The following is a 15107-nucleotide window of genomic DNA, read 5'->3' as shown; positions in this document are numbered from 1 at the left end:
ACCACTGAGAACATTCCAGCTCCTTCCTCTTTGGAACCACCCTTCAGGTAGTTAAAGCTTGCTATTAAATTCCCCTTCAGTCTTTTCTTCTCCAGACTAAATAAGCCTAGTTTCCTCAGCCTCTCCTCAGAAGTCATATGCCCCAGCCCCCAAACCACTTTCATTGTCCTCCCTGTTAGGAAGCTTTTTCAGTGTTTGCTTTGTTCTGTATCTTAAATTATTTATCATTCATCCTCTCTTCGGTGGGAAATACTTTAGGAAAGCTTTTGTGAGAGATTTTGCTTTTATTACTTTGCAACTGAAGTGAAATCAGAGTCTAAAATTAGGACCTAAACTCACAGCGCTGTTTACCTAGATGTATACCTGACCTACCCAAACTGTTTATTACCCAATACCTCCCACTGACCTCATGAAAGACTCCTTTGAAAATTAGCTCCAGCTGTGATTGGCTTCTTTTATTAAGAGGTTCTTGTTAAACTGGTAAGGTTGCAGGAGGAGTTGGTTGTGGGATGTTCACTGAGGGTCAAATATCAATTGAATGAGATGGAAGACTGAATGATACTGCATTTCAGGCACTACATCAGATGTTGTATATACCATTTAATCTCCTCTAGTTTGGATTTCTATACACTGCATTGCCAACCTCAGTATGAAATGGCACAAATCTTTGTGGTGATTGCAGAGCCATTTTTTCTGATACAATGCTAATTTTAATTTTGAAAAGGGAAAATGAGGCAGTGATAAATGGGGTGTGACGTATTTAATTAAAACTAAATATTAACAGATCTCAACAAGTTGTAGAGGATTATGCTTCTGGAGCTAGTCACAAAAATATATTAAGACTTTTTAATTTCCTGCTAGCATGTTATAATCATCAATATATTTTTTGATAGAATGATGCTCTGTATGTGGGTTTTTGTGTTTTTGGTTGTTTTTGCATCAAGCTTTCTTCATGCAAGGAAAATAACATACCGGCCTCTCTACTTGGTAAAAATCACATCCTGTTGGAAGAATCTATAATAGCAGCTTTTTTCAGATGCTTATAATAGACTGCTTGGAGGATGAAATAAATTGTTAAATGAGAAAATGCCATTACTAAGACTTGGTACTTGCCTTTTCATTTTTCTATTAGCTTGGGTTATCTGACAGGGATGCCTATATGTAGATCTAGGTAAGCCAGTATGCTAGTTTGACAGAAGTAATTGTAGTGACTAGGGATGTGCAGGGCTCGGGGCACATCGGCCTGTGTGGGTCTCTTTAGCACTGTGTGGGGCCCATGGGACCCCTGCAAAGGCAGCGCATGGGCTGGGTCTTCCCTGTACCTGGGTGGGGGTGGGGGTCTCTGCACTGCTTTTGTGGTGTGGGGCAGAGCCGCCAACACCAGGCGGGCCCCATGGGAGGGGCCACAGCCGCTCAACCTGGCTCTGCAGGGCCCCCCAAAGTGTGGGGCCTAGGGCGGTTGTCCCGATTTGCCATACCTTAGGGACAGCCCTGGTAATGACCAAGCAAAAGTTGTTCTCTTCATTTGCATATCTGAAGCAGCTAATGCTAGCTGATTCAGAAGCATTTTGGTGATCTCTTAATGTGACAACATAGCATCTTTTTTCTTTTTTTTTTAAATACTGTAAAGCCAACTTATTACTGTTTGGCTAAATAAGAATACATGTCTAGGACAAGACACTGTTTACTGTGAAATCTGGGACTGCCTTCTGAAAAACAAAAATTCTATGTGGCGGTAAAATAAAACATACTTTACATTTAATTATAAGCATATACGTTTAATAATCCCTGTAACTGGCCATCATTTATGCTTTGTTTTATTTTATTTTACAGGCAGCAGCGTCTGTCCAAAGATCCTTATAACTGCTAAGTCTTGTCCAGCAAGCAACACAAACAGACTAGTCAAGCAGAATGCATGCAGTGAAGCGGCTCAGGGAATAAATGGAAGTGTGCCAGTTAAACAGTCCCCATGTTCAGCTTCTAATCCAAAGCCACAAGGTAAATACAGACCCAAATGCTTTGTTTCGGTGGGTTGTTCTGCAGCTAGTTGTTCACACATTTAAAAAAGAAAAGGGAAAAAAAACCCCTGTTGAAGTAACTGTCCATCTGAGGGCCTGGACAGATGACAGCATTATCCCACTATAATGGTATCAAAAAAGCAGCAGACAAATGATAAAAAATCCTAAACCAAAGTAACTTCCTATGATCTGGTGGAGAACCAGGGGTAAAACAATGAAAGTTATACTGATTTACATTTTGTCTGTATATGTCCATCCTAGGTAGTCATTTGTTAAATACTGCCTGTTCTTCCTCCATGATGATGAGATGCTATATGTAACTTCCTACTGTGTGTGACCCACCCTGAGGTAGCTCAATATCTGTCCATTCTTGATCCTAATTTAACCTACATCAATATACAGAACTGATGTAAATGATAGCAGAGTGTATCTTTCTGTCTGTGATCTAATACAAGAAAAACACCAAAATAAAAGAGCACAAATGAAAACAAACATGTTGTGTATTGTTTTACTGAATCTTAGGAAAATAAGGTTGGAAAAAAACCTCAGGAGGTCCTCAGGTCTACCCCCTGCTCAAGACAGGATCATCCATATCTAATCCATCCTATCTAATATGCTTATATAACTTCTTGTGAAGTGATACCAGATCATCTCCAAATGGCTGCATGGCAATGATTTTTAATCACTATGACATACACAGTATTTAAATAATGAAAAGCTGTGCCCACAACAACTCTGAGTAAGGATGCTTGGGCTGCTGCAGACTTAAGAGATCTACGTAAACTTTTTTCCTCCTAATGCACTATGACTTTCTTTGCATCTATGTATGGGCAAGCAGTTCCTCGTTTGGCCCAGACAGTGTTTGTTGAGAGTGATTTCAACAGCAAGCCCTCTTGTATGTTAAAATAGTAGCAATGGTATTTTCCAAGTGGAGTCCTGCTTTTCATGAGCTAAAAGGATGTGAACTTATATCTGACCTAAACCAGTGGTGCTCAACCTTTTGGCCGTGCAGGCCAGTGAGTGGCACAGGAACTGTCTGCGTTCAAGATTGAATCTTGGGGTCTAGTATTGCCTCCTCTGCCCCGTGCTCTGAGATTGGATCCCAGGGGCTGACTCTGCCATCTCCTGCTTGCCATGTGCTGGGATTGGGCCTGGGGGGGCCCATGTTGCCCTCTCTCCTGTCCCTCAAACCAGAATTGGGCCCTGCAGACCAGCACCACGCATGCCCTGCCCTGCAGGAATCTGGCATTAGATCCAGAGCACAGGTCTCGGGGTTCCCCATGGGTCCAGAGACTTGGTAACCAGGAAGTAGTGCCACCATGCACTCACTGCCAAATTCTCAGACCCATGGAGTCTCTTGGGCTGGATGACATGGCATTGTAGGCCATAACTGGCTTGCAGGCCAGAGCTTGCACAACTCTGATTTAGGCCATGCAGTTGAGTAAAAAGACTAGTGGTAAAATGAGTCTTTCAGGGTCTGACAGAGCTGGAGGGGGCTGGAGGAGGAGCTGCAAAAGTACGTTTCCCTCATTCCTACCAGGGAATTATGCATTCACTACAGATAGCTTTTCTGGTACAAGTTGAGTTAGGACATCTAACGCCAAGTCAAGTTTTGCTTTGTTTTGTTTTTTAAATCTATAATATAAAAAATCGTAGCCAGGAATGGTTTTACTGAGACACACATTTGTTCATGGTTTAAATGTTGCATCTGCTGATAGTAACCAAAAACCATTGTCACCTAGCTGTTTGGAGACCATCTGTTTTAGCCAAGTATGTGACTATGCTTAAGTATCAGAATGCCTAAAATTTAGGTGCTGAAAACATAAGTGATCCAAATTGATGCCCCAGATCTATAGCCCGGTACTTAGGGCAGTTAGAAAACTGGATCTGTAGATTTGAATCCCCTCATCTGAGGGTTTGTAATCCATATCTCCCACTTTCTTGATCCAGGAGTGCTCAGCCTCTGGTCCACAGGGCTCTCCCTGGGTCTGAAAATTTGGCAGCAGGGGAGAGGTGGCAGCATTAATTGCCACAGCTTCCAGACCCAGATCTGGCATATAGAGCCAGATGTGACGTGTGGGATCCATGCTGCATGAGGCCTGTGGACCATCCCCACCCACAGGATTCAGCCTACGGACTGGCCCCACACCACTCATTCAGCCTGTGGGGCTGAAAGGAGAAGGACCATGGCTCTAATCATTATGCTATTGTGGAAAAGCAGGGCACCACCACAGTTTTTGAGCTAAATTCAGTGCTGTTTTGCTGAAGTAGATGTGCCAAAGTCTTTGTAAGCTTAGGGAACTTTGCAGTCCAAAATAGAAATGCCTACTGAGTTTTGTGGTTTGTGGTTCATGGTTAAGCTTCATCATTCTTTGGAACTTAAGTGCCTGAATTCTACTTTGATCTAGTTTAGGGGACTACAGAACCAACTTGGATCTTGCCTTGGCCTCCAATTAAGAAACAAACTAATTTCCGTTTGCTTTCTAAGGCCCCTGCTACATGTTATGTACATTACGCAATTAACTGGTTAACTGCACAATAAATTTAGATCAGCCACACATGCAAAGTAATTATCACATGAAAAAATGACTATCCAGTTATAAAAAGAGTCTGCCAGCTATAAAGTTAGTGCTTGAAAATGAGCAACAACTCTATAGCTGGTTTCTATCTAGCTTCAAACTGAATGTGTAGCAAGGCCTTAATAGACCCATGCCTTCCTCACAAGAATTCCCATTGCAAGCAGCACTAATTGAAAAATATAATGTCTTTTGCCTGTGCTGTCCCTAGCCTGGAGATAAATACAATGTTCATTCTTTGCAGTAGTGTTCCATTACACTTCATCCTGCAGTTAGAGGGGAAAGAAATCTATAGGGGTTCAGGACGAGACTTGTTTTATTTATGAAGCACAAGATCAAAATAAAGCTGTGATCTTATTTATAGAACTCTTGATAAAACATTCTTATTTACAGTCAACAGTACTAAAAGGCATGTATAAACATTGTTCAGCTAAATGGCCTCTCTATACTGTTCAGTGGCATCCTGTTGTAACTTATTCTCTGAAAGAAGGCTAACCATAATATTGTAACCATATCTTTTTTGAAAATCATCTTTTTTCCTAAGAAAAAACATAAATCTTTACTAGTGGGTGAAGAGAGAATAAGCAGCCTGATTTTAATAACATACTGTAGATTTCAGAGCCTTTTAACTTTTAGAGAGCTGTTGTATGATATTGAACATGATTCATTCAAGTGGTTTTGCTGCTCTTTCATCAGTCTGCTGCCTGCATTTGAGAAATACCTACTTCAGAAAGTTGCACTTGCAGGAATGTTTGTAGGCTGAGAAGCGATTAGTTTCTCAATGCAAAATGGATTTTGTACCACGTTTTTTGGCATGCCTGAGTGTGTTATCTTCTGTATGTTTCTCTCTCTGAAGGCAGGGATTTCTTAGGGTGATATCTTTTATTGGACCAACTTTGTAGTTGGGATAGAGTTAGATGCACTTTTGAATGCAGGTCTGTCTGACTGGTAGGTTTCTCTCTAAATACATGCAAAGAATCAAACTTATCTAATTCAGGATTTTTGTGTGAGCCTTGTCTGTGATTTAAATGGGCAGAGCAGAGTAAGGAAATTATGTATACATTTATGTGAGCCGATTACACTGGTTGGGTTGCTCATGTTAGAAGTTTGGTTTCTTACTGTTTAGGGGTGCACAGATGGCCAATTTTTAAGGAGGCATGTCAGGTGATACCGATCTGATTTTCGATAACCAGCTGGTAAGTCTGGTGTGGTGGAAGGGGAGGAGGGAGGGAAGGGGCTGGGGTGGCAGATCACAGCCCCCGCAATGAGGGAGGAGTGGTGCAGGGCCTGAGGCAAGCGCTACCCAGCTGGGGTGGGGTAGGCAGGGCACAGAGCTGCTACTCATCTTGGGGGGGCGCTGGGAGGGTGGGGTGGCTCCCACCGCTGCGTGCGGCTCAGCTGGGAGCTGCTGTTCCAGCAGCTTGTCCAGTGCTCGCCTGCTCATCCAGGAGGGCATGGCAGGGAAGGGCATGTGCCCCTGGATCTGTGTGGGGCAGAGCAGGCTGGGGCTGGGCAGCACCAAGCTCTTTGGGCCAGGGCAGGGGTGCACTGGGAAGGGGGCTACAGGAGGGGATTGCAATCACAAATTTGCTGTAGCCCCTTCCCTGCCCCACCAGGAAGAGTTTGGTGTGCAGATCCAGGGGCATACCCCCTCCCCACCCAGATGCCCTCCCGGACAAGCAGTGGGAGTCGCTGGATGAGCAGGCAAGCGCTGGATGAGATGTCAGACCAGTGGCTCCTGGCTGAGTGGTGCGAAGTGGCAGGAGCTGCCCCCTGGACAAGTGGCAGCTCTGCCCCGTGCCCACCCCTCCCCAGCTGGGCAGCGCTTGCCCCAGTCCCTGCCCCATTCCTCCCTCATCATGGGGGCCTTGATCTGCCACCCCAGCCCCTTCCCTTCCCCCTCCCCTTCCACCACACCAGACTTACCAGCTGGAGGCAGCTCTCCCTGCTGCCAGGCTGTGCTCCTCACTGCCTATGCTGTACTGTGGCTGTGCACATGCACGGGCCATTTATCCGCCAAATTGTTGGCCTGATATGGCCGATTTCCAATATAAAAAAATGTCTTTATATTGGTGCCGATCCAATATCAGACCAATGTATTGGTGCACCTATATTACTGTGGTAGCTTTAGCTGACAGGTATTGTACTTTTATTTATTTTAAAATACCAGCAGAAAAAAGTTTTCCATATGGTTTTTTGGGAGGCTGCTTTAGTCTTGCAAACCTTAAATCTCCCTTTTTATTGAAAGGAAATAAAATCACAAATGTAAATTCTAGAGCCAGGTTTTTTTGGTTGTTGATAAATTACTGTTATTTAATGATTAATTTAACTGGCTAATATTTAGGAAATAAAATGAGATAAAAAGAGAGAGATGAAAAGAGACGTGTGATATAATTCATCAATATAGGTTTGCTCATTGCAAGGTAGATTAGTGTTAAGTTTTACTGTCCAAAGTCTTACTTGTTACCCAAGACTTGGATTTGAAATGAATCATGCACTCTGAACCTGTTTTTGTTCAGTACTGCTCTTTGGTCTCTGAGAATTAGCTTAAATCTTTGGAACCTAATCACTCACTGCATACCAGTTCTGGTACAGACAGATCAAGTGAATAAACTGCTGCCCGGAATAGAAAAATATAAAATTCTTTTCCTTTGACTTAATTTATTTCCTGGCATTTTAAGGAAAAGGCAAGGTTGCTTGTCTAAAAGCATAAGTAAAATAATAGCTTTTGTTATATAGCATGGGCTTACAACAGCAAATAAGCACAGCAGTTCATAGATCAAAATTCAGTTTTTAATGTAGTTGGGGCTGAATTCATTAGTTATTTTGAGATGCAGACTGAGTGCCTTAAGCTGAACGGGAACCAGAGGAGGGGGTTAACCATGCAGGCTGGATCACAGAGGAGGCAGGCAACCATAGTCTATGCCAGCTGGGCCCTATGCATAGTTTTGCATTCATTTAAAAATAGAGTGGACTTTAATGTAGCCTGGAGGTGGCAGATGCAGGATGATTGGCCAAGCACCCTTCTGAGAGGAACAGACTTAAGATCTTTCAATTCAGCTGGAGGTGAAACATGATGCTCCAGGAAAGTGGAGCACACAGCTCTAGGTTGTTAAGAATCAGCTCTCTTGGAGCCCTCCCTGGGGCCTAGTTAGTCTACAGCAGTATGATATTCACCCAGGCAGGAAGTCTTCAACGCTTAACTAGAACAAAACAATGCAGTTCATCTGCCCAGCAACACAGGCTACTTTGAGCACATCAGACCTGTCCTGTGCTTTCAACTAGAAAAGTTTTAATCAAGCTCAAGGTCTCAGGGCTCACCTTTAAGGGAAGCAGTGACCTTGGCCTGGCCTAGTTAAAAGAACATCCTATGGAGGGTGGAGACTAGTCAACAGTTTTGCTCCTCTGGCAAAACTATGGGTAAGATAAAGCTGGTCCTTGCCTGAGGCAGGCAGAACTTCCTTGAGACGGATTTTAAATGTTAAACCCAAAGCAAGAGCTGTGGGCCATCGCAGACTTCATCAGCTTCCACTCCAAGTACCTGGTGCAGATTGTCTAAACAATGTGGATCAACAACAAAACCCTGCTGAAACCAAGCATTCTCTCCTCACAGGAAGAGGATAAGAAAGCAAAGCACATCTGAAGGATGTTTGTCATACCACTTAATGGCCTACTAGAAACAATTTGTATACTACAATCATGACTAGTATACTGTAAAAATAGACCAAATGGTTAACTTCCTTTTTTTGCTGCATCCGGATTGCCAGAAGTATAATGCACTGCTGCAGCACAGATCCATCTAGCCAGATTCTCTAGACAATCAACTTGAGGGTGCTGACAGTGGGCAAGGATGTACTCATCCAGGGAATGTGTGGGGTAGATGTTTTCAAATATTAACATTTTTAATTCCACATTCTCATTGAATCAAGGTGTTACAATACAGCTCTTCTGACTAATATCAGCCAGAGTGGGAGAAATTTAAAATGAACACAAGCCTTACTGTTTAGTAACAAGAAAAAAAAGCAAGTCAAGACTTCTATAGTGAAAGGACAGTAGGTGTTGGTGTGAAATCTTTGGGGTGGTGGAGCCTTTATGCCTATTTGACCTTTTCATAGTGGTACTTCCTTCCTCACTTGCACTTGATTGCACAGCCAAAGTACTCTTTACATTCTGATAACTGTTTTGGTTAGCCATGTCTGGCAGTGATCATTTTGGCATAACGATAGGTTTCTCTGGGCTGGATATGCAGCTTGCATCTCTGGATGAGCTTACAGCTCTGTGGTGTAGAAGCTCAGGAATTTTTATTGTTGAACAGTGCTTTCAATTATCTGGGTTGACTTACAATGGTCCAGTACTTTCTCTTTGTTTTTCAATATCCCTACTCTCTGTACACAGGAAAATAATCTGCGATTAAATTAAATTGTTTCAGAAGGTACATAGAAGGAGGAATTAATGGAATTTATGTATTTTTCATGGTCCATGTTAAATGGTTCACCATATTGGAAGGCTTATATATATTTTAACTGTCAGATTTCTCCTTTTTAGCTTTCTGTGATCCTTTTGAGAAATGTGTATTTACACCATTCTTATCCCCAAACTTCCACAAAGACCTTGATTTATAGGGGAAAAAAATCATATTAAGAACAGATTAAGGAGATGAGATTAAAAAACTTGCTTTTTATGAAGACTGGGGTGGGACTTTGATTCTCTCACAGTTCTTCTCTTCAGGTTGACCAGGCATCCCAATGAGCTAGAATTCAAAAGAATGGTCCTGCTGCTTTTCCTAATTCTACTGAAGTGATGACACGATTGACATTGGCCAGAAGGATGTTTGAACACTTCTGTTCGCTATCTGTTTGGGAAGGATTATGTATCTGATTTTATTCCAGACTGTGTGTTGGACCCAAATAAAAGAAAATATCTTTCTGCTCCAAACATACATACCTTTTACTTATTAAGCACTGTGTTAAGATCTTCAGCTTTGTCTGTTTTCATGAATTCTTACTCTAACATTGACTGTTTATCAAGTAGTTGACCTCTGTAATTGGTGTACAAAACACATTGCAGTTACCATACAGAATGCATTGCAAGACATGTTGCTACACATCTGTTTAATTCTGGCCAGTAAGTCTACCCAAACTCCCTTTTCCTTGTAATCTCCTGCCCCAGGGGAACTGGAATGCCCACACTCAATTATGTGTCCTGCTTTTTCCCAGCCAGTCTGTCTCACATTTTTCAGCTGTCTCAACGCTTTTGTGAGTTCAGCTAGCTAGCTGTTCAGCTTCCTGACAGTTATCTCATGCTCATTGGCCTAGATCTGCCAGTCCTTCTATGAACTCCCTGAGAGGATGGAGAACAGTGAAAGAAAAACTGCTCCACAGCACTAAGTATGTGCATGAGTAAACATACTTAATTTCTCAGGAAAGTCTGTCATCATGGAAAACACTGGTTAGACCATTATGTTCAGCTTGTTCAGTGTTTATAATGAAGTGATTTAAAAATATGATAACATGGGAGTTATCCATCCAGGGCAGATAAATTCTGCATCATTCCTGCTCTTGTCTGTTCCTGTTCATAGACTTACCTTAATAATATCTATAGATCAGATTTTTAAAGGGCCAAGGACAATACATAACGGAAGCTTCTTGTCTCTCTCGGCAAACCTCATCCCTTTCCCTCTTTCTGTTTGTTCCTTTTCATTTGTCATCCTTTCCTGTTGGTATGAGTGAAGTTATAAATATTTTGGGGAAGACTTGTGTCTACTTAATCTGTTTGTAAAGTACCATTCACACTTATATTTCCATTGAAGTTGTTGCTAAAAGATCATTTGAGAGAGGTCTATTTTGGGTTTTTTTTCCCCTTTCCTATTGGTAACAGAATTTATTTTTACTTGCCATACCTGAATACAAGATACAAATGGATAGACTCAGCTGGATTAGGTCTATCTTCCTTCCAGGCATGATTGTTTCCTGTAGGACAAAATATATTTGCCAGTGTCTTGTTCACAAAAGCTTTTAAATCATGGTGACATGGCTTGAACTAATTTCTGTGTAAACTGTTCCAGAGCCAAATGATAAACTACCTCAGAGTATGTCTTGTTATGGAAATAGATGTGTTTTTAATCATGTCCAGTGCCATGTACCAGTTCCTTTACTCTTTTTTAATGTACAACACATACCTTTTAATAATGCCACCTTCTTGTCTTTCTATGAACCTCTTCTTGGCACTTATTCCCCTGGTGTGTTGTTTTCTTGACTGGAAAGATAGTGCCCATGATGTATGTTTTCAAGAACTGATCAATCTCCAGTGGAGGCTTCAAATTAAAAGGGATTAACAAACTGATTACTTCCTTTTGTGGATTGGTCCCTCCCCTGCTTGCAGTCAGTAACAAACTGATGCCATTTATTAAAGTAAACATGCGCGCACGCGTGCATGCGTGCGCGCGCGCGCACTCTGCCATTCCCTTTCCTTCCCTTCCCCACCCCCATATATTTTCTTTTTAGGTTGTTCTTTGGGGCATCTGTGGAATTTGGCCCTCTTGTTTTCTTGCAGAACTGGAGCAGTTTTGCTGTTCTGAAACGATAATAAGAAACAGCATCAGACTGGAGTGGAAGTACTGCTTCTCAGATGCTGTGAGTGGCAGCATCAGAAAGAGAATTACATAGAGAAATACTGTTCATTTGTGTCCCTCTTTCTCCCTTGTCCCCACAACTGTGGCTGTGGGTGTGTACAGAAGTTATGCTTTGTGTAATGAAGCTGCCAAAAGCGCTCTGTAGCTGTAATATAACAAATGTTGGGGGCTGCAGAGTGCTTTAAAAATGGTGATGAAAAATGGCATGATAAACTGGTATGAAAAGTTAATTCTAATATGATGTAGTATCAGGTAAAGGTGCCCCAGCCCCAGCTCTGGCTGCAGTAAAGCTAAGCCAGCAACTGTGAGCTGCTGCTGTCAAGAGCTTGGGGCAGAGTTTGCAGGGATGGAGCCCCCCTGCCTCACAGGCCTGGCCCAGCTATCCTTGCTGGAGTCTTAGGGGGACCCAGGCTGGGTCTGCAAGGTGGGGGGGGCTCAATTCTCACTCCCTGGCTCCAGGCACGGCAGCCAGGAGGCAGCAGGCAAATAAATGCCTGTTAGGTTCAATGGCACTCTCATTATGGTGCTTTTGTGTAAAGTGCCATAGTTAGAGTGCTGCCCTACCAGACTACCTAAACATCTGTACACACCCTGAATGTCAGTGCTTTGCTTATGACATGGCTTTCTGCCTCATACCTATACTGCATAAAACCAGGTCCAGTTACTAATATTCCAAGAAAAAATGGCTTTTTATAGGATTGGGAGGGAAAGGATGGATTGAAATTTAAACTTGGAGTTGTTTGGCTGCAAAATAAAAGGCCAGACATGGAGGTGTATAATGGTTCAGTAAAAGGGTTCGGGCTGAGATGTTTGCCATTTAGGCATAGCACAGTAATTATTAACAATGCTTACCTGTCCTTCCTATATTCTTCCTTAGCTATAGCCTGTCTTGCTAAATGGAGGCTTATGGGCTGCAGTCACAGTCTGAAAAAGACAAGGTATTAATAGTTTCTTCTCCAGCAGGGTGCAATGATATGGAAACTGGCTTACCTGCGTTTTAGTGTGCCAGAGCCTGCATTCTTTTAATTTTTTAGATATGCTGCAAAAGGCTGTCTTTTTCCCTTTAACCTCTTCAGGGAGAAGCTTCCCCAGAGGGAGTCACTTCTGTTGCATCTTTTATACTGTGTATTTCAAAGGATGGGTGTTTTTTTAATATTTGTATATATCTATATCTATAATATAATATGTTGGAGCAGATTCTCAGCAATGTAAGTGTGTATAAGCCCACAAAAGTCAGTAGAGCTATCACTATTTGCATCAGCTGAGGATTTTGGTAGCAGAAGGTCTGAACTGAAGCTTTTCTGAAGCAAACATCTCCTTGAATAAACTGTCATTCTTGGTGCATGAGAGCACCAAAGTTTTGTTCAGCATGTTGTTGTTGTTGTTGTTGGGAAAAAGTGACTGAAATGACCTCTGGGTGCTGCTGACCAACTAGATTATCTAATTACTCTAGTTCTATTTAGGGAGAGTCAGTGGTTACAGCTTGTTAGTCATTGGCTAGTTTCTACAAACTGGATGTCTGGTGCTTTACAGTAAATATTGAAACTAATATACTGATATGATGACCATTAAACATTAAATTTCAGTAGGTTTACAGGATTATTTTTATTCCTTTTATTCTGTGTGTGTGAAATCATACAATATTTTAGCAACACAAACTGCCGACTTGTATATTTTTTTAAACTCTACCTAATTCTACAATGGGAGGAGTTCATGCACTCTGAAACTGGACTGATAGCTGTGAGACCTGGTACCTTAATTAAGAATTCTAAACTGTTGGATGAAAATTAGATCGTTAACACATGCCACATACACTAAGAAATCAATTCTGGAAGTCTCTCTTTTGTCAAGTAAGCCATTGTTAGGATAGTTAAATAACATCTGTGCTCTTTTCCAGACAAGTGGCCTAGGAAATATACTGAGGATCACTGACCCAATATTTTCCCTGTATTTAAAAAAAGGCATAAATTTAAGAACTAAATATTCTAGTATGCAGACAGATATTCTGGCATTGAGACTGCCTGTCTCAGACTTCCCCCTTATTAAGATTAGTAAAGTACACTTTTGGTCTAGACACTTACCCAGCTACAAACAATGAGAGGCCATTACTAGATTGAGATTCACTCTGAGATCTGCAGTTGTCATGGGCAATTGGTGTCAGACCCCATGTTCAGACAGAACATCTGCTTGTGAGAAGAATGAGATAGATGACACAAATCCCTATTTGTGGTCATACTTGTTCTTTGAAGAAATAAGAGGAAAATTAATCTCTCCATTATTGGGAAATTTAAAATACTGTGTTAATGAAGTAGAAAACATCTGGTTTCTGTAACATTTTGGAACCTGTCCTGTACTCCTTATATTTGTGTTACATGCACAGAGAATGGGGTCCAAGTAGAATTCTTATGTTTTGTTTTATTGTGCACTGCTTCATTTTATCTTTACTTTTATATCATCATATAATGTGTTCTGTTTTAATTTGGTTTAAACTGGTAGAATGGATAATCTTACTGTGTAAATTAGTAAAAATGATGAATTATATGTATGTTGTTGCATACAATTTTATTGTTCATTTTATTGTATTGTTTTGGTGAAAGCTATAAATAAACTACTACTACAACGACTGCTACTGCTATATTTTTCATATCTTACAGTGCCTCCAAAGCCAAAACATCTACAGAATTTGTCTTCATCCATTACATACCAAACTCCAAGGCATAAAGCTTTACCGAGATCAAATCCAAGAATGGAGGAAGTTACATCTACCTCTGCTTCTTGTGTCTCAAAAGAAAAATCCAGCAAGGTGTCCGATCTCATCAGTCATTTTGAAGGAGGCAGGTATGTAATGTATTGCCTTGGTAAAGGAGTGGGGAAGGGACAATGTTTCAGTTGTTTTAAAAATCATTGTTTGCATACGAATGAACTATAGTATGTTGCATAAGTGAATGGGAGCATATGCAGTAGACAGATGCAGCCACAGGGTGTTCTTACTGAAGTCAACAGATGTCTTCAAACTGGTTTAAATGGGAGCACAGTAGTGTCCATAATAAAATGTATGTAAATGACTCTTCAGGTTTTGTTGCTTCTCAGTGTAACTTGTATTTTGTACAAGTCACACCTGGGAAGCAACAAAATATCTACATAGGTAGACATACTACTGATGTCTACTTGTAGTATTTTATGCTAAGAAAAAAATCTTTCAATTAAAATATGCTGTATATTAAAATGTCTTTGTTTTGTCGCTCTTGTTTTGTAGGGCAGTATTTTTCCTACTGTTTACAATAGGCTTTCAGGTAGTACCTGCGTGTGTATAATGCAAATTATTTATGAAGTATTAGTCTCTCTAGTAAAACCTAAAGTAAAATAAAGAATTTTCTTGAAAGAATATTGAATAATGTTCATAGCTGGGAATAAGCAATATAAAATTCTCCAAGTAACTTATAATTCCTTATTTTTTTTTAATAAACCTATACAGGCCCTGCCCTACTTTGCCAATGGGATGTCTAAATCTGTGTGGCCTCTTATCAGGACAAAAAAGCATCTTACCTCTGACGGCTTCTCTTATCCTGTCCAGGGTTAGAATTATGCTTTGACTCTTGGGGTGGGGGCTGCAAAAAAAAATTGCATGATGACCTAATAAAATCGGTCATTTTTCTGGTTCCAAGATGGCAAAACCCCTTGCAGAAAGGAGTACTTCTGGGGGCAAGGGGAGGGACTTCTGGTGGCAAAGGTCAGGCGTTAGGGGGCGGGACTTCTGGTCAGAAGATGGTGACCATGGTTGGGGCACCTGCTAAGGGGTGGAGCTACCCATGCGGCTCTCAACAGCTTGCCAAAACTCAGTAAGTGATCCTCCACCCAAAATAATTGCCTGCCCCTGGTTTA

At 41.4% G+C, this 15107-nt stretch overlaps 1 protein-coding gene across 4 annotated transcripts in view; it reads left to right on the top strand.

Annotated features, from left to right (window-relative positions):
* Positions 1-15107, top strand: part of FGD4 (FYVE, RhoGEF and PH domain containing 4) — a 192398-nt gene that overhangs the window by 127841 nt on the left and 49450 nt on the right. For 3 of the 4 annotated variants that reach the window (XM_014608905.3, XM_006276345.4, XM_019489428.2), the window contains exons 2-3: positions 1834-1998; positions 13880-14063. In XM_014608905.3, the coding sequence (XP_014464391.2) occupies positions 1834-1998; positions 13880-14063 (349 nt within the window). Of the gene's footprint in view, positions 1-1833; positions 1999-13879; positions 14064-14708; positions 14801-15107 lie in introns of those variants that run through there. The other variant, XM_019489430.2, reaches the window with a different exon arrangement.

The sequence above is a fragment of the Alligator mississippiensis genome, chromosome 4 (assembly GCF_030867095.1).
Source record: "Alligator mississippiensis isolate rAllMis1 chromosome 4, rAllMis1, whole genome shotgun sequence".
In the NCBI taxonomy this organism is placed as follows: domain Eukaryota; kingdom Metazoa; phylum Chordata; order Crocodylia; family Alligatoridae; genus Alligator; species Alligator mississippiensis.
This window is presented reverse-complemented; position numbering and strand designations above follow the sequence as displayed.